The following is a 17,564-nucleotide window of genomic DNA, read 5'->3' on the forward strand; positions in this document are numbered from 1 at the left end:
ATTCGGGGCTTATATATACACAGCCCACAAAAACTACAAAAGGGTATGCTCTCTCGCTCCCTCTCTCTTAGCTGTGTGGACGTGAATATCTCAATCTCTGCAAATTACCCGGTCTATTCTTTCATGGCTATTTTTCGAGGTAATGTAAAATCTTCTGTTTTCAACCATTTTTATCTGCTATTGGATCAGTTTGAGGGATGGATTGCTTGTGGATTTTGTTTGTTACATTCGATTTATTGTAGTTTTGGGTGATATTATATGTGGGTTTTGAGGGTTTTCTTGTTGTCTTGAGATATTTTCCATAGTTAGTATGTGTTTTTTTATTGGTGAATTAGATATGCCATATGGGTCTATGTAACTGAACTGATTATGGACGATGTAAATCAAAGGTAGTGAATTTTGATATCTCATGAGATTTTGTTGCTATTCATTTCTTATGTAAAATCAGAAACTTTAATTTGCATTTCCAAGTTGAAGATTTGACTTTCGTTGTAATATTGTTTTTCTTTTTCGTTGCTGTTCATATAAGTTTGGGCTAATATTGATTCCTCAAGATTACATACAACATGGAAATTTTCTGTAACTATCTACTTGTTCGGATATTTTGCAAAAATGGCGTAATTGAAAATTGTTTATGGATTAGCCTGTTGCAGATAATTTTTTTCATCTCTGAGTTCATTTTCATTTGGAGTACAAATATGCCTGGAATTGGTATGGAAGGGATCAATGGAGATGGATTCGTGAATGAATTGAATGGAAATTCTGCACCTGGTAAAGAAAATTCAGATTCATGCAAGTATCCTAAAAGTTCTTCTCGTCCTCAAAGCCCTCAAAGTGCGGGCCCTCGTCTCCCTGATGCAATGGTGGAGCCATCTATTGAGCAGCTGTATGAGAACGTGTGTGACATGCAGAGCTCTGATCAATCACCATTGACGCATAGAGCTGGGTCTGATGGGGAAGAGTCCAGGATTGATTCAGAATTACATCACCTTGTGAGGGGAGAAAGGAGGGAGGTGGAGATAATGGAAGAGGAAGTGGGGGAAAAACCTGCTGATGATAGTCAAAGCAACTCCCCGTCCAACAGGGAAAATTTGTCTGTTGGTAAGAAGTCAGGGAACTTAGACAATACCAAATCTCCAAGTACAAAATCCATTTCTTCAGGACTCTCAAAGACAGCCCCTCAGTTGCAAATGGAGTCTGAAGTATCATCAAAGTTGAGTCCTAAGGGGAAAAAGGGGAAAAGTCCTCCAGAGAAACCTCCCACTAATAACCGGAATGGTAAGAATTTAGGAAAATCAAACATTGGGATTGCTTCATTTAAGAAGCGAAGAAATCCTCCTTTGGGAGTTCAGAAATCACAGAACGGAACTGATGATTTAGATAATCCGGATCTTGGCCCTTTTTTACTTAAGCAAGCGAGGGATTTGATTTCATTGGGGGATAATGCTCAAAAGGCTCTTGAGTTAGCTCTTCGAGCAGCTAAGTCATTTGAAATTTGTGCAAATGGAAAACCCAGTTTAGAATTGGTCATGTGTTTGCATGTTACAGCAGCAATATACTGTAGCTTATGTCAGTATGATGAGGCAATTCCAGTTCTTCAGCACTCAATTGAGATTCCTGTGATTGAGGAAGGCCAAGAGCATGCCCTTGCCAAATTCGCTGGTCACATGCAATTGGGTGATACCTATGCAATGCTGGGCCACCTTGAGAATTCAATAATGTGTTACATTACAGGACTAGAAATCCAGAAACAAGTTCTTGGAGAAATGGATCCTAGAGTTGGTGAGACCTATAGGTATTTGGCGGAAGCTCAGATGCAAGCTTTGCATTTTGATGAGGCTAAGAAGCTCTGCCAGATGGCACTTGACATTCATAGAGAGAATGGTTCACCCGCTTCACTTGAAGAGGCTGCAGATCGGAGGCTCATGGGTCTTATATGTGAAACAAAGGGAGATCACGAGGCTGCTCTTGAGCATCTTGTTTTAGCCAGCATGGCCATGGTTGCTAATGGTCAGGAAACGGAAGTGGCCTCTGTTGATTCCAGCATTGGGGACACATACTTATCGTTGTCTCGCTATGATGAGGCTATTTTTGCTTATCAGAAAGCACTCACTTCTTTTAAGACCACCAAAGGAGAGCATCATCCAACTGTTGGGTCAGTATTTGTTCGTTTGGCTGATTTATATAACAAAACGGGGAAAGTAAGTGATGCAAAATCTTACTGTGAAAATGCTGTTCGAATTTACGAAAAGCCCATGCCTGGGATCCCTCCAGAGGAGATTGCAAGTGGTCTTACTGATATTGCCACTATATATGAATCAGTGAATGAACTTGAGCTGGCAATCGCGATGCTGCAGAAGTCACTGAAGATATATAATGATGCACCTGGTCAGCAAAACACAATTTCTGGAATTGAAGCCCAAATGGGTGTCTTGTACTATATGCTGGGGAACTACTCTGAATCTTATAATTCCTTTAATAATGCAATTTCAAAGCTCCGTGCAAAGGGCGAGAAAAAATCTGCCTTCTTTGGCATTGCTCTTAACCAAATGGGGCTTGCATGCGTACAGCGTTGTGCGATAAGTGAGGCTGTAGAATTGTTCGAAGAAGCCAAGAGTATTTTGGAGCAAGAGTATGGACCACATCACCCTGAAACTCTTGGGGTATACAGCAATCTTGCTGGCACCTATGACGCAATTGGCAGGTATGCAGCCTCTATCATCTTTCCTTTCGTGTTCCTTTTGGTCTCTCCTTCACTGAATTGTCTGTATATAATGTCTGATTCCCTCTATTCGCTATCCTCTTTTTGTTTTCTTGAACATCTATGCATCTTATGAGTTCCTTTTTGGTCCTCTTGCCTTCTCCAGATACAGACAAAGTGTTCTTTACTTCCTTTTGGAGTTGTTTTATGATATCGTTCACTTTGGCATGGGTGACATTGGTATCAGAGTGAAAGTATATGCTGTAATTTGCATTACTTTTTTTTTTTGTCTTAGTATTAGATGGCGAAACTTGAAATTACAGTGTGTCGGAGGGTTCTTTTCTTTATGGGTATTTGTTGTTAAGGAAAAATGGCCGTCTTTATAAACCTTTCGAATTGATACGAGGACTAATGCATGAATCACTTTTTAATTTTAAACAGGTTGGATGAGGCAATTGAAATCTTGGAGCATGTTGTTGGGATGAGGGAAGAGAAGCTAGGGACAGCAAATCCTGAAGTCGATGACGAAAAAAGAAGGTTGGCTGAGTTACTGAAAGAGACAGGGAGAGTTCGAAGCCAAAGGGCCAGATCACTAGAGACCCTCCTTGATGCTAATTCTCATGGTGCAAACAGCAATGGCATTAAGGTATAATAAGGTAGTCGTACATGCTTAAAAGATAAAAATGGTGTATTATAGGACTCCCTGAAAAGGAAAGAATGCGAAAGGAATACGATGAAAGCAATAGCTATTTATCATTTTGATTTATTTTTTTCCCCTTTTGGGGGCTTGGGGAGGAGAGGGTCTTGTGTTGATTCAATTAAAGAACTGCATTGGGGGGATTTGATTGTACCGTTAATTTATATGCTTATTTTGTTCATATTTATACTATTTCCAGGCGTTTTATACAATGGTGCTTAAAATTCTTTTATCCTTTTGAGAAGTTGGTAAGGGTTTGAGATATTGGTGTTGATGATGGTAAGATAAATAGTTGTAGTATTATTATTATTCAGAGATGATGAATTGATTTTTTGTTGGTTGATGGATGATGAATCCTTTTCTGAAGGTCCATATATTTAAAGAGTGATTGTTCAATTCTAATTGATGGTCCCAGTCAAATATTAATCTTCAATTAATTATCAAATGTTGGGTGCTGATAGAGCCATTCAATTCATTACAATGAGATTGAATCTTTTTTTGTTGATTTGTTGATTATGCTACCTGCCACATATAGCTCAACAATCTTGTCTTCTATGTTATGATTGAATTATAGTTTATGATTCTAAAAGTTAAAAAGAACCTATTAAAGCATGCCATAAAGCCTCATCACAAACCAAACTTCTAAAATTTCCAAAATTATGCTCTGTAGTCAAATGAAATGTCAAGTAGTTCAGTAAGAATGACAACATTAGTCTACCAAGCATATGATTACAATTACTGGCATACAAAAGAGGAACCAAATTGTCCCACAAACAATCAGGTCAAGACCATACAGTTGCTACCTCAAGGGGAGAAGAGAATGGGAAGAAAAATGATGTCTTCATATATATGCTGATGGCTCTTGTACTCTTCTGCTTCAGCAGCAAAGCACCATTTCAATGCCTGCTATACAGCCTTTATGTTCTGCCGTGTCTTCAGATGATTTTTTTCATTACCAGCGGCCGGGCTGGCTTTCTGCTCTCACGAGCTGTGGCTAATGATGAGTGATGTTCAGTAGTTTCAAGCTGTGGCTAGCGACTGATGTCAAATTTACCTCTAAAATAATTTGTGCTAAGAGCATATTAGCTAAACCTGCAGTAAAATTAATTAAGAAAATAAAAGCATCCAGAGTGCTAAGAAAAACTTACCATTATAGAAGATAAGCAAATCGGCTTGAAAGGGATGGTCATAATGGGGAAGCATCATAGAAGAACTCTCGGATGGCATTCATGCTGTTGGACCTGCATATCTCGGTTCTTGATCACTTTAGCAATTCGCATATCCTAATAAAAGTAATCCAGTCTTTCCATAGATTGAGTGTCAATTCATTGCAATTGACTTGTATTTCTTCATCTTAAGCCCCCTAAGATACAATGTTAGTTGATTGCAGAAACGGGATATATCCTGTCTTTCCCATCTCTAGCGTTAAACTCTCTATTGTAGCATATATTTCCTCAGACTGATGGTGTGAAGAATCACCAGCAACAAATACATGAATTTTGTTATCAATTTCAATCCAACTGCATCCAGGCTGCTTTTTAAGTCCCATTTTTTTAATTTCAGATCTAACCTTACTAACTTCACTCCATTTTCCAGCATCTTCAAATAAATTTGCAAGGACTACCCGATAGCCAACACTTGTCGGATCAAGTTTGAAGATGTGATTTGCCACAGCTTCTGCTAACCTTGTGTCACCATGACTTCTGCAAGATCCAAGAAGTGAACCCCATATGCGATCATCAGGCACACAAGGCATGGTCTTGATCACATCATATGCTAGACTTAGATAACCAGCTCGACCTAAAAGATCAGCCATGCAAGTATAATGTTCAACGGCAGGCTCAAGTTTATATTCTGTCACCATACTATTGAAATATTTCCATCCCTTATCAACCTCCCCTGTATGGCTGCAAGTAGAAAGCACTGCTGTAAAAGCTGCATGGTCAGGCGTCACACCTGTTTTCTTCATCATTTCAAATAAAGAAAACATTTCATCAGTGCAGCCATGCATGCCACATGCCAATAAAACTGAATTCCATGATATCTTATCCCTTGTGGGCATTCTATAAAATATTTTCTGTGAGCTATTTATATCCCCACATTTGGCATAAGCTGTTATTAGAGAATTGCAACCAAGAATATTGGATCCCAACCCTTGCCGTAGTAAAAAGCAATGAACCTCCTTGCACAGGTACAGCAATGACAACTGAGCACAAACAGAGAGAAGACATGCAGCAGTTACGGAGTTGGGTTTAATATTTTCAGACTGCATATCATGAAGTGCCTTCAAAGCTTTGTCGGCATAGTCCTTCTGACAAAACCCCGATATTAGGGCATTCCAAGAGACCAAATCTCTGGCTGATAATTCTTGGAAAACGTCTTGAGCAGATTCCATGTCTCCGCATTTCCCGTACATATCAACTAGAGCACCACCAACAAAAACATCAGAATCAAACCCAGTTTTCACAACCAAGGCATGTACTGCCATGCCTTGAGGCTTAAGAGTCAACAAGGAACAAGCCCTCAATGCAGCCAAAAGTATGATAGAATCCGGGAAGCCACACTCTAACATAAAATTACGAAACCATTCCAGTGCCTTATTGGGATCACCATTTTGAGCACAATTTGAGATCATTGTGCCCCACATTATCGCATTGTGATTTTGAGACTTGCTGAATATTTTCAAAGCAATCTCAGGAGCACCGCAATTAAAGTACATCTCCACAAGAGCTGTTTCAACTCTTGCATCATTCATTACTCCATGGCTGAAAATCAATCCATGAATTTGCTTTCCAAAGTTCAAATCTGAAAACTGTGAGCACAAAACCAAAAGAGCCACCACTGTTGAAGAGTCCAAATTAATTCCTAATTCCAACATCTCAATAAATAGTTCCATTGCCATTGACAAATGACCATTGGAGACATAGCCCCATATCATTACATTCCAAATCACCGTATTTCCTCTCTTTGATGTTTCATTAAGAAAGCCCTGAAAAATATTTTCGGCATTTTTTATAACCCCGCATTTCATGTACATTTCAATTAATCCACAAATCAAAAACTCATCAACATACAATCCAGTTTTGACAAGAAACCCATGAATCTCACGCCCAAGGATCAAGGAATTAACTGAAGCACATGAGGAAAGGCCTGAAAGGCAAGCTACTCGACTAGGATTCATTGTAAATTCCTGGATCATTCTTCTGAAGATCATCAATGAGGTCACATGATCTCCTGATTGACAAAACCCAGAGATGGCAGTATTCCACGAAACTAAATCCCTCTCATGCATATTCTCAAACATTTTAGTTGCATCTTCAGTTGCCCAGCATTTCCAGTAAACACCCAAAAGAGAATTTACAACATATACATCTGCCAAAAATCCTAATTTCAACAGATGCCCATGAATCTGCCTGCATTTTCCTACATCATTAAACCCTCCAAACGCCTTGATCAAACAGGGGAAGTATTGAAATTCAATAGGCGGAAAACCATGATTAAGCATATAAAGATAAACCCTTATCGCATCTTCAAAGGATGCATCATCTACATACCCTCTAATCTTACTACAAGCGAAAGATAAATTGATCACAGAGTCCTCGCACGAAGAATCCCGTCCAGGAACTGGCTTTTGAAATGGGTTTTCAGGTAATTGTAAAGAAGAAAAGCAATTTTTAGCGCTGAATGATATTGAAGATGTTCTGGAAATACTAATAGGCCTGCAGTTGAGAGACACCTGAGAAAATAGTGTCAGCTTGTCTTGTTGTTCTGGGACATGGCCATGCCGATGAAGCAGGTGTGAATTGAAGAACCTTGCAGCCACCATCTTCAACTCCTGCCAAAGAAAGTCACATATCCGACCTTCATACGCCCCGTCTCCAAATCTGATAAAGGAAGATTAACGGGGCTTCCAGCAAGTCCGAGGATCGAGTTGATAAGACTGAAGAGATTCAACCGGTGAAGGGCCGACTTTTCTCAGCAGATGCCAAACCAGTTTTCAGGTGGGCTAAGTAAATGGGCCAAACCATTTGGGCATTACTTGTTCATGACGGGCGGGCTAGGAAGATGGCCCTGGCCTACAAAAGCTCCCCTTTAAAACATGGGTTTTTCATGACCCGGCCTATGGTCTTGGGCCTCATACCAAAACGGCGCGTTCGGCGTTCCTACCCCGACCGTGATCCACACCAGCGATTCTCGGCGATCAACTTGTTGAGTACCTGCGTTCTGTTCAACTTCAATGTTATGTTGATGTTCTTTTTGGGTGATGTAGTTCTTGATCTATCAAGCATGGCCAACCAACCCATCCAAGAGTATGCAGAGAATAATTCTTGATGTATGGCGGATGCTCTCTTGATATTTCCTGCCATGTATCAATAATTATTCCCAGGAGAGTGAAATTAAGGGTGGAAAGGAATGAAACCTCAATTTTCCATCCAAATGCAACATCAGCGGAGATTCTCATCGCCCTCCATTCATTTCCCAAAATTAAATCATCATTCAAAAAGCAAATTAAAAAACAATAAACGACTCTCAGCCATTATTACAAATAATGACGACAATTCGAGACACGATCACAACTGAATACCACATGGAAAGAGTGGCTAGTCCTCCTCAGCTTGTTTCTTTCAGTGTTACCAAACCTCAAGTATGAGAGCGTACAATAGATAATGATGAGTACTGAAGCGCAAGCAGCTCCTCTCTACTATATTTCAGTCTTTGATCTGTTTCATCATTCATGAGAACAAATTCCATTAGAGGGAAATAGATCACTTGCAGCTAGTAAAAACACATTTGAGTATTCTTTAGTCATTATAAAGCAAAAAGGGATTAAGAATAAGTGATTCTTACCGACAAAAAATTGAGACACAGACAAGTTTCCCTGGTTCTGTTTTACTTGAGAACTCCTCGAAGATTTCCGTGAAGGAGATGGGTTTTGGTTTGATGGAGAGAACCGGACAACTTCATGCCATACATCAATTAAAGGATTAGTTTTATGAAATGAAAAGAGAGCGTCCTCAGTTAACAGCCAACAACCTCGCAGGTCCAATATTTTCAGTGTTCCTGGAGGTTTGAAGGAATCTAACCCACAATTTGTCAACACGGCGTCACGAATGCAAAGTTTTATCAGCTTTGCTAGAGATGACAAATGATGCAACGAATCATCGGTAAGGGAAGCACTTCTTAGAGATAATTGGCTCAACTCTCGAAAGCTTGATAAAAAGCATAGAGCGGAATCTCTGACTTGGGTTTGCTCCAGATTCAAACATTCCAAATGGTTAAGACTTTGCAGTGCCAGTAGCGATGAATCTGGCTCAGAGCCTCCCTGATGAACGAAACCTGTAAAGCCCACACAGAAATGTAATACATATATGCAAACACTAACATAGAGAACTTCTTATTGATTGGCCAGAACAATTATTCATAATTTAAAGCTTGAACGGCCTTGTAGTACTACTAGTGCTTTCCTAAAAAACCTACTCTGCAAGACTCGGCCCTGAAAAAATTTTGCAACTATAACCAACTTGTCTCCTTTAGGTTAAATTAGTTACTAAAAAATGTTCTATGATATCTCAACACAAGTCAAATGCAACAAAAGGGAGAACAAGTTTCTGCCAAATTGCTCGTTCCACTAAAACATTAAGACAACAGGGAGAATACACTGCATTACATGAATGCTGTACTTATATTCAGTGGTCAGATCATGAACACCATGTCATATAATACATATTCTGGCAAAGTTGCACAAAAGAATCGAAGATCATGCTACCCCTGTGCAAAAGAGGAACACATACACATAAATACAGCCCATGAAGTACATAATTGCAGGCCTTCCCTCCTCTCATTTGATGCATGTTGATATAAGAAAACAAAGGTCCAATAAACATGATAAAAATCAAACTTATAGAAGATTCCATACCTTTGATGTTTGTATGACTCAAGTCAATAACCTTTACTGAAGGCATCAGGCTGATATATGAAATGGCAACATCATCTATAAGCGTGTGAGATAATGATATAATTTCAAGATTAGGAACATTTCCTGCTAATATCCCCACTCCAGCAGAACTGACCTTTGTTTTCCTGAGATTTAAACTTCTCAAATTTTCCCCAATACATGCCACAGGTTCAAGCAAATCATCTCCCATCATGCTAGAGCTCACGTCCAAATGTGTCAGACAATTCATATGAGATAAAAAGAAGTATCTCTGAAGGGATGAGTTCGATAAATCCAGAAAGGATAGAAAACTTGTTTCCATGTATAAAAATGCTTGGGCCTCATTTATGAATGTGGATCCAGAGAGAATAAGCTTCACCAAAGGAGCTTTATCACCATCCCCTTCAAGTAATGAGTCAATGGTACAATTACTCAAGTTCAAAGATTCAAGAGACGACAAATTTGGCACCTTGGTCACACTGGTCCAAGCTAAATTGAGAAAACTCAATTTAGGGAACGTTCGAAACATAGAAGCCCCTTTGTCAGATATTTTACTTCCCCAAAGGTCAAGGTACTGGAGCCTTGTCAGCACCTAGAAATATTCATCACACATTTTCTGAGACCTTATACTAGAGATGAAAACTTATACAAAAGGTAGAAAGAAAACTTCCAAAAACTACCATATTGTAACCAAAGAATTGAGAAAATAACAATTATATTACAGAGTAGTGAGCAACAATCAAAACCGTAAAATATTAATGAATCTACAGGACAGATTGTAAAACAACCACAATATCAAATCCAACAACAAAGAACTTTAAATATAGCGCGAAACAGAGAGTGGGGAAGCAGAGGCATCACAGGGTAATCTCTCAGAATCAGGGAAAGAAATCAGCGATGCATGCAGTCACCTAAAAATTAAAGGCGTGAAAACTACAATCAAATAAAGGTGTGCATAAATGACCAAAGATGGTGCACCTGCAGAGAACTCAATGCCAGATCTGTGACAGGTAAACCACCCAAGTCCAATACAGACAAGTTCTTGAGCGAGGAAAGGAGTGCAACCCCATCTGCAGTCAAGCCTGTTTCTGAAATACGTAGCTTTTCCAAAGTTGAAATAGAGAGGAGATGCTTGATGCCAGCATCAGTGACTTTCATGCATCTAGAAATGTCTATCTCCCTTAAACAGGTCATTCCTAAATCAGAAAATACCTGACACGTGAGGAAGTGATAGACTTTCCAATTATTTTGACTAGCATTGTAGAGTCTATGACCACTTCAAAGTTCAGAGAAAAATGATTTGTTCGTGTCTATGGGTCTTTGATGCCAAGTTCATATGAGTTAATTGAGCACATAAGTTTGAATTTTAATCAAATATAGCCACGTAGAGCATGGAACAATAAGCAACGCGAGCAAAAGATTCGTCACTTTCCTTCTTTTTGTTGATAAGTTATGTTCTTTTACTATTATCATTAGCATGTAAGGTACTCGGCAATATTCACTTAACCATACCAGTGAGCGCCCACAGGGCTGAATTAGTAATTCTATGGCAATCTGCAACATTCAAGTAGCTCAAGTAACGAAATGCTCCCAAATATGCCATCCATTCTGCATCCACCTTGTTCTCACCTCCAAGATCAATCATCTCCACGGTATATTTGAAAGCTCTACAAGAGCAAACCAGTTTAGTGTATACCATAGCAAACCTCAACCAGTAAAGCACTAGGAAATGAATCCCATGGCCTGTTTGGATGCCCATCAGTGGGAAAAAAAAAATGCATCATATTTTGCATAAGAGACATGAACAAAATTTTACATCTGCAATTCAGGAATGCGGAAGAGAAAACCACGATCCTTCTGTATGAAAGAATTTCAATTTTCAATGATTTATAGAAATGATAAGAGTCTCATCAGCTACAAAGTGGACTCAAGTAATTCAATTTTCCTCCATAATTTCTCGAGAACCAATTACCAATCAGAAAAGAAGAGAAAGGGATTACTCAAGCAAGGAAGGAAAGAGGAGGCGACGATGGAGGAGCCGTCGAAGGAGCGCATCCGCAAGAGGCGAGGGTATGCGCTCGAGAGTCCTTCGCTGCCTCCTCCATTTCTCCACGGTCTCCCTGCTTTCACAGGCAGCTTCTATGCACATCTGCACCAATCGACTCTGTATCCCGATTTCCATTACTCTTACGATTCCGAACACTCTCCCGGTATCTCGTTCTTCTTCTTCTCCGATCTCAGTTGGCGCTTTTTATGATCGATAACTGGTAATTTGGTATACAGGATGAGAAAGCGCAGGCCCTGTTTTGATTGGTATTCTTGTAATATTAAATGGTGCCAAAGTCACACCAGCTTTAGTATAAATAAATATCCAAATTAATAATTAAATTAACAGCACACTCTATAATGTAAATTATCAAGAGAGATGATTCCATTGATAATTAGATGGATTAGGCATCTGTGCGTTTAAAGTTTGATTTCAACTATAAAATATTTCTCAACAAAAGATACATATGATCTAAATTAAAAAAAAATAACTTAAAGGATTAAAGTAAACCAAAAACAATCATACATATGAAAAGATAGATTAATAGTTACTTGAGTGTCGGAGGCCTGCTAGATGAGTTTAGGCACACTGAGATTTTTATTTTTTTTTTGAATTTCACGAGTCTAGTGATATTTTTTGTTCAAACAAAAATCCGACGATTTAAAATTGTCATGCATTTTTCATGTGAAAAATGTATAAATTGAGGGGATGTAACATTGATTTTGTGAAATTTGAGACCAAATTACTTAAAGCCTTTTTAACCATAGTAACTTTTTCTCTCCACTTTGGCTTTGGTGGTGGAAAAATATATATTGTGAAAGAGTAGGTCGATGAATGGACGGACAAGTTGTTTTCGATTGGAAGGATGAATTCTGTAACCAATTGAGGAAGTTAGTGATGCAATCTCACAGGCAGTAGATCGAACACATGAAGTGCGTACTCAAAGCTTTACTGCCAGCACACACAAGACACACCTGCATCATTTTCTCTACAGATTTCAATCGGGCACCTCACGCTTCCCAGCAAGGCAGCTTTGAATCAAACCAGAATAACTGGTATTTCACACATTTTGCAGGAATATGAGAGGTTCAAAGAAGGAACAAGGCAGAGTAACACAATGTCATTTCAAAAACTATATTCATATTGGGAAACATATATAGAATGTTGCAAAGACTACAACATCACAGCACAAAAGAAAGATACACAAGAGCTTGATCCTCTGAAATACAAAAGAAGAATGAAAAAGGTTCTCCTTGCAAACTACTGAGAAGTCATTACTTTTTTACTTCTCAGCTCCCACTCTCTCTTCCATATCTATCTGTATAAACGGTATATTGGAGGAGAAAGAGGATGAGCACTTCTTTTCAAATGGTCTCTTCACTCCTTTCATCCCCCAATTTTATTTCTGACCTTCTATCATCTAAAAACCTAATCAGATACCAAACCAACGGGTTGAAATACGAAAAGGAGGACAAATAAACGAAAAAGACCCTTCACTCTGCATTTTATATGCACAATTCTTATATTACCAGTCCGATTTAGCTGATTTTCCTCACTTTCTAGCCCAAAGTGTAGCTGGAAACTGAGACATCTGCAGCAGAGGCGGAGTGGATGTAGACGAACTCAAGACTCTTCCCAGCAGGTAAAGAGTTGAGCCATGTTGGTAAACCATAGACATTTCCAGACTTGTTGAGGCCCCATAGAGGACCATAAAGCTTGGATATTGAGAGCTTGAGATCCTTCAAAGTCCTACCAGAATTGTTAGTTACCACCGTGGAATATCGGTAAAAAGGTTTTCCCTTGTCATTCCATGAAGTTGTCATTTTCTGCTCAACTGCAATTGGGACAGAAGATGAAGCTGCAAAAGAAACTCTCATTTAGGCCAATGTTCAATTTAAATAGCTTCCCATGAGTGCACATTAGATAATGAAACAACAGATTATATCGACGAAAAATTATCATCAAAGGAACCCAAAGAATACCTGGAGCAGGAGTCACTTTAGGTTGCGGTGCTGCCACTGGTTTGGTAGGAGCTGGAAAAACCACTGTAAAACATAACAATGATCACAATCATTATGCCACATAGAAATGCCTATCTAAACCCATTAGAAAAACTAAAGAGACAAAAAGCTTAGAATGTGGAGGAGATGCAACAGATACCTGGAAGGAGTTGATTATAACCGCTATGACCACCACCAAGTCGTGCCAATATACCGAGGAGAGGAGCATTGTTGTAGGTTGCAGGTTCTGTTTGCTCATAATTGTCCCTTTCATCAGCAAAGTTGTCATAAGCATCTGGCCCGCCAACAAGAGCGCCAGTGAGAACATTGGGATCACTCGCTTTCCTGCTGAACCAAGTGGCATAACCTCCTCTGCAGCTGACAAATGATGGATTATGCTTAACGGAAACAATCGAGGATGCCCGGTGGTGAACTTGTTGCGGGTAGTTGTTTCCATAGCCCACCATGTAACTAGTGGCTCTTGGGTTGTCTCCAAGAATGTAATCCACCTAAATATATTACAATTCAATAACATGAGAATATATACTCTTGATCAAACGTAAAACTTATATCGATCAAATTAATAGTTGAAGCGTTTACCTGAGACTTTGCAAAGCCAAGGAGTTCAGATGGTGCAACATTGCTAGCAGCACACCTCAATGATCTACCAGCGGATGTGAGATAGTCAGAGTAGACCGTCGTGAGGAAGGAGGCACTCGTGACAAACTGCATATTGTTCCATCTCTGGCGGAAAATTAGACCACCAGGAGTCTTCTGAACATTCTTGTTGCCTTTCCCCAAGCAGCCACACATGAAAGATTCAGCCTTTTGTTGGTACCTTTCAAAGACTGGTGCATGATCACCAGCTTTGCCTTGCATCAAGAACTGCATAAAAAAAAGAAGCAATTACACACTCCATCAAGCCAAATTAGCTCAAGCCATTTAAACTAGTAATGTACTTCATGGATACCTTGGCAACAAGAGTTTGAACCCCAGCATACTTGACATCCCAACCAAACTCGGTCATGGACCAAGCAGTTCCACCCATTGAATCACCATTACTTCCAAGGTACTCCAAGTAATATTGGTTATTAGATGCTTGGTACAACCAAGCAGCAGCCCATAGCAACTCATCCTATACAATATCCCAAAAGAATCAATGAAACGAATTTTGGGAGTTTTGACACTAAGAGGTATTAAAAATTAATTCATAATCACATACATTGTAGCCACTGATGGATCGGTAGTACTTCTGCGCAACAGTAATACTGCTGTCGTATTTGCCCCTGTATTTGTCGGCAAAATCAAATAACTGAAAACAGAACACACAATCAAATCAATTGTTAGTCAATCATATGTGTGGTAATTTTTTAAGGATCTGGGATTCCGCAATTCGTTTATAATTTTTAATCTTATAATTGCAATCCAATAGTTTAGAAGGTATCACCTCATAACATATTTTTGCATTTCTATTTTAAAAATTTGTCTAATATTTTGTGAATTGTGCAATTTAAAGAACTGCGGAACCCTAAATCCATTCTGTGGATATTAAAAGGACACCTTGGGAACAGAAACTTCTAATCAAATTTAAAAGTCGGATGGGCCGCTAATGGGCTAGCCCACCGACAATGTGGTCACATGACAAGCGACAAGCGAAGTGATTCCCGTTATATTTGGATCGCACACATGAACGGTTAAGATCGAAATTTGTACGGTAAGGATACGCTACACGTGATAGAAATAAAAAAAAATAAATAAAAGATACTTAAAACTGAAACCGGACTGTTATTAGTTACAGTGGTTCATGTTACTCTGAGCCAGCGGCGCCGAGTTAAGTCAGACGGCGAACGCTGGTTCTACGGTTAGACTGTGCAAAGTTCGTTGTTCTTGGAATTTCTCAAATTAAATCAATTTTGTGAAGGAAGAATAGAGTGTACCTGAAAGGCATGGTGAAGAAGCTCGGCTGAGTAGGCGGGGTTAGAGTGCCGGAAAACCATGGAGGCAGCGGCCATGGCGGCTGCAGATTCGCCAGCAAGATCCGACCCGGGATTGTTCTGGTCGATCCTGTAAGCCCGCCTGTCGGTGGTCATGTCCTCCGGCCTTTGCCAGCAGTAGTGGTCAGTGTTACCATCTCCTACCTACCCAAGAGCCAAAAAAATCACATTTTTTTTCTAATTTTGACTGAACGTTGAAAATAACTCATAATTCAAAAGAGGGCAAAATGGGGCATAAAGTTACCTCTCCATAGAAAACATTTGGTTCAGGGTGAGCTTTAATGAGATAATCAGTACCCCACTTAACAGCATTCATGGCATGACCAAGCTCACCAGTATGAGCAAGTTGTTCTCCATACTCTAATATGCTCCATGACATCATTGTAATGGTGAATGCCATGGGAAGCCCAAACTTCACATTGTCACCTGCATCATAGTACCCTCCAACCAGATCCACCTGCAATTTCAAATCAAAATTGAACATATCAGATACGTAATTGGGTATTTATAAACGAAAAAGTAGTGGCAATGGTATCTTGACTTACCCCACTAGCTTTGCCATCATTCAAGCCAGAGTTCGCTCTCCAAGTGACTCTCTGGTCATGGGGGAGGTAACCAGATCTCTGGGCTTCAAAGAAGAGAATGCTCTTACTGAGTGCTTGGCCATAGTCATGACTAGCAAGCGCTAGAGGCAAGCAAAGAAGCAGAAGCAGAGGAGACATTGAAATAAGTCTCGTGAACTTCTCCATGAGTAACTAAAATAGTCCCAAAATATGTATACCCACAAAAAGAGAGAGCCTGATCTGTAAACACAAGCTATAAAATACAATGGCAATGTCTGCAGGATTTACCAGTTAAAAGTTCTGATAAACTCACCAAGAAAAGTGAGAGGATAACAGAGAGGAAGAGGAAAGAGAGCAGGGGAGTGCTTTAGGGGAAGGAGTTATGGCTCTATATATTGAGAAAGGAAGGAAGCTACCAAGAGCCCAAAAATTGGCAGAACTCATTAATGGATTCTTTTTCTATTATTATTATTATTATTGAAATAATCTTGTTTTTTTTATTCAAGAGGAGTGAAAACGGTTGAGAAAAGAACAAAGGCATGTGGTTGTCCTTCGGCTCTGCACTGGAAGGTCGGTGTGGATTTAATGTACTCAAACCTTTTTACGAAGTCCTCTGGTAGAATTCTGTGTAATTTTCTGATGATTTAACCACATACGTTTAATCTATTTATATACATTACAAAGTGATTTATACTTCTACAGCAAGAGACCTCGCCCAATAAAATAAAATAAAATAAAAAGAACCTTCAAGTTTGAGAATTAGCAAAGCAAGAAGAGTCAAAAAAAATTAAAAAAGAAATACTTGCAATCCGTCCTACCCTTATTCAATATTAAAATCTACATTTACCCATGTCAATTTTTTTTCTCTTTAAATGGGAATGACCCTAATGATATGGTAAATTCCATTTCAGTCAATGCAAGAACAATTTATCCTTCAAACAAAATTATACGTACTAGTATAAAATTTAGGCCAATGTCACCAATTCTTTCCACATGTCTTTACAACAATATACATTGCACCAAGTGAACCATCATCATCAAGCTTATAGTCCCTAACAGTAACATAAATTTGTTTTATAATTTAGTGTTTAAGATATAGTTTTTTTTTTCCCTCTTTAGAGATGGTAGGTAGATTCAATTCTTACCAAACTTATAAATAACATTTTCATATGGAGTATTTGTCTGGTACAGGTAAATTAAGAACCACTGTGGAACTTAAATTTAGAGATCCACTGCGTTTCACAAGTGGCAGCATTTGCTGGCTACATTTGTGGTTCCTGGAAGGAGGAAACATTAGCATCAGAGAGGATCGACCTGAATCCAGGATTCAGAAACCCGACAATCCACACACTCCCCATCATTAATATTTCCATCTGGAATTAATTTTATAGTAATTCCCACCGACACTACTCCCAGCAACCAATTTTGAAAGAAAAAAGAGAGTATGTTACTGTACATGGCACCCGTGTAAAATCTAGTATGAGGAATGTCCTCTTTTGGTAATTTAGTGCTTTTATTATTCATTTCCAATTAAAATAGATAATTTCAAAAATGTTTTATTGAAAAAAGAAAAAGGAAAACGACAACAAGGTGGAGGATTGGTCAAAAAGTTTTGGCCCAATGTCAG

General features: G+C 39.1%; 4 protein-coding genes across 5 annotated transcripts; 1 reads left to right on the forward strand and 3 right to left on the reverse strand.

The window, feature by feature from the left end:
* Positions 1-33: 33 nt before the first annotated feature.
* Positions 34-3,639, forward strand: LOC120016265 (protein KINESIN LIGHT CHAIN-RELATED 3-like). Of its 2 annotated transcripts, none has more exons than XM_038868951.1 (3): positions 34-139; positions 644-2,704; positions 3,143-3,639. In XM_038868951.1, exons 2-3 carry the CDS (start codon positions 699-701, stop codon positions 3,351-3,353), a joined length of 2,217 nt encoding a protein of 738 aa, XP_038724879.1. In that variant the 5' UTR covers positions 34-139; positions 644-698; the 3' UTR covers positions 3,354-3,639. The 2 variants fall into 2 exon arrangements, with proteins under 2 accessions (XP_038724879.1, XP_038724880.1); XM_038868952.1 differs by having other exon boundaries at positions 37-139; positions 654-2,704.
* A 376-nt stretch (positions 3,640-4,015) lies between these two features.
* LOC120016264 (pentatricopeptide repeat-containing protein At4g21300-like) lies at positions 4,016-7,658 on the reverse strand. The gene is made up of 2 exons (XM_038868950.1): positions 4,547-7,658; positions 4,016-4,454 (listed from the first exon to the last, which is right to left on the reverse strand). Exon 1 carries the CDS (start codon positions 7,222-7,224, stop codon positions 4,762-4,764), a length of 2,463 nt encoding a protein of 820 aa, XP_038724878.1. The 5' UTR covers positions 7,225-7,658; the 3' UTR covers positions 4,016-4,454; positions 4,547-4,761.
* A 165-nt stretch (positions 7,659-7,823) lies between these two features.
* Positions 7,824-11,650, reverse strand: LOC120016268 (toll-like receptor 3). The gene is made up of 6 exons (XM_038868955.1): positions 11,334-11,650; positions 10,846-11,000; positions 10,312-10,529; positions 9,316-9,925; positions 8,247-8,735; positions 7,824-8,119 (listed from the first exon to the last, which is right to left on the reverse strand). The coding sequence occupies exons 1-6, from the start codon at positions 11,513-11,515 to the stop codon at positions 8,040-8,042; spliced, it is 1,734 nt and encodes a 577-aa protein (XP_038724883.1). The 5' UTR covers positions 11,516-11,650; the 3' UTR covers positions 7,824-8,039.
* An 834-nt stretch (positions 11,651-12,484) lies between these two features.
* On the reverse strand, positions 12,485-16,471 carry LOC120017070 (endoglucanase 6-like). The gene is made up of 9 exons (XM_038870132.1): positions 15,920-16,471; positions 15,619-15,831; positions 15,318-15,518; positions 14,603-14,692; positions 14,351-14,515; positions 13,981-14,265; positions 13,541-13,889; positions 13,363-13,425; positions 12,485-13,238 (listed from the first exon to the last, which is right to left on the reverse strand). The coding sequence occupies exons 1-9, from the start codon at positions 16,121-16,123 to the stop codon at positions 12,940-12,942; spliced, it is 1,869 nt and encodes a 622-aa protein (XP_038726060.1). The 5' UTR covers positions 16,124-16,471; the 3' UTR covers positions 12,485-12,939.
* Between the last annotated feature and the right edge of the window lie 1,093 nt (positions 16,472-17,564).

This window comes from Tripterygium wilfordii, chromosome 15 (assembly GCF_013401445.1).
Source record: "Tripterygium wilfordii isolate XIE 37 chromosome 15, ASM1340144v1, whole genome shotgun sequence".
In the NCBI taxonomy this organism is placed as follows: Eukaryota; Viridiplantae; Streptophyta; class Magnoliopsida; order Celastrales; family Celastraceae; genus Tripterygium; species Tripterygium wilfordii.

Bases quoted from the DNA above. Each gene is read 5' to 3' on its own strand.
- LOC120016265 (XM_038868951.1), top strand. From the start codon at position 699: ATGCCTGGAATTGGTATGGAAGGGATCAATGGAGATGGATTCGTGAAT. The intron at 2,705-3,142 runs GTATGCAGCCTC...AATTTTAAACAG, and splicing joins ACCTATGACGCAATTGGCAG to GTTGGATGAGGCAATTGAAA.
- LOC120016264 (XM_038868950.1), bottom strand. From the start codon at position 7,224: ATGGTGGCTGCAAGGTTCTTCAATTCACACCTGCTTCATCGGCATGGC.
- LOC120016268 (XM_038868955.1), bottom strand. From the start codon at position 11,515: ATGGAAATCGGGATACAGAGTCGATTGGTGCAGATGTGCATAGAAGCT. The intron at 9,926-10,311 runs GTGCACCATCTT...GAATATTTCTAG, and splicing joins TGGCATTGAGTTCTCTGCAG to GTGCTGACAAGGCTCCAGTA. The intron at 8,120-8,246 runs GTAAGAATCACT...ATGATGAAACAG, and splicing joins TGTGTCTCAATTTTTTGTCG to ATCAAAGACTGAAATATAGT.
- LOC120017070 (XM_038870132.1), bottom strand. From the start codon at position 16,123: ATGGAGAAGTTCACGAGACTTATTTCAATGTCTCCTCTGCTTCTGCTT. The intron at 15,519-15,618 runs GTAACTTTATGC...GCTCTTGGGTAG, and splicing joins CAAATGTTTTCTATGGAGAG to GTAGGAGATGGTAACACTGA. The intron at 13,426-13,540 runs GTATCTGTTGCA...TATGTTTTACAG, and splicing joins TTATAATCAACTCCTTCCAG to TGGTTTTTCCAGCTCCTACC.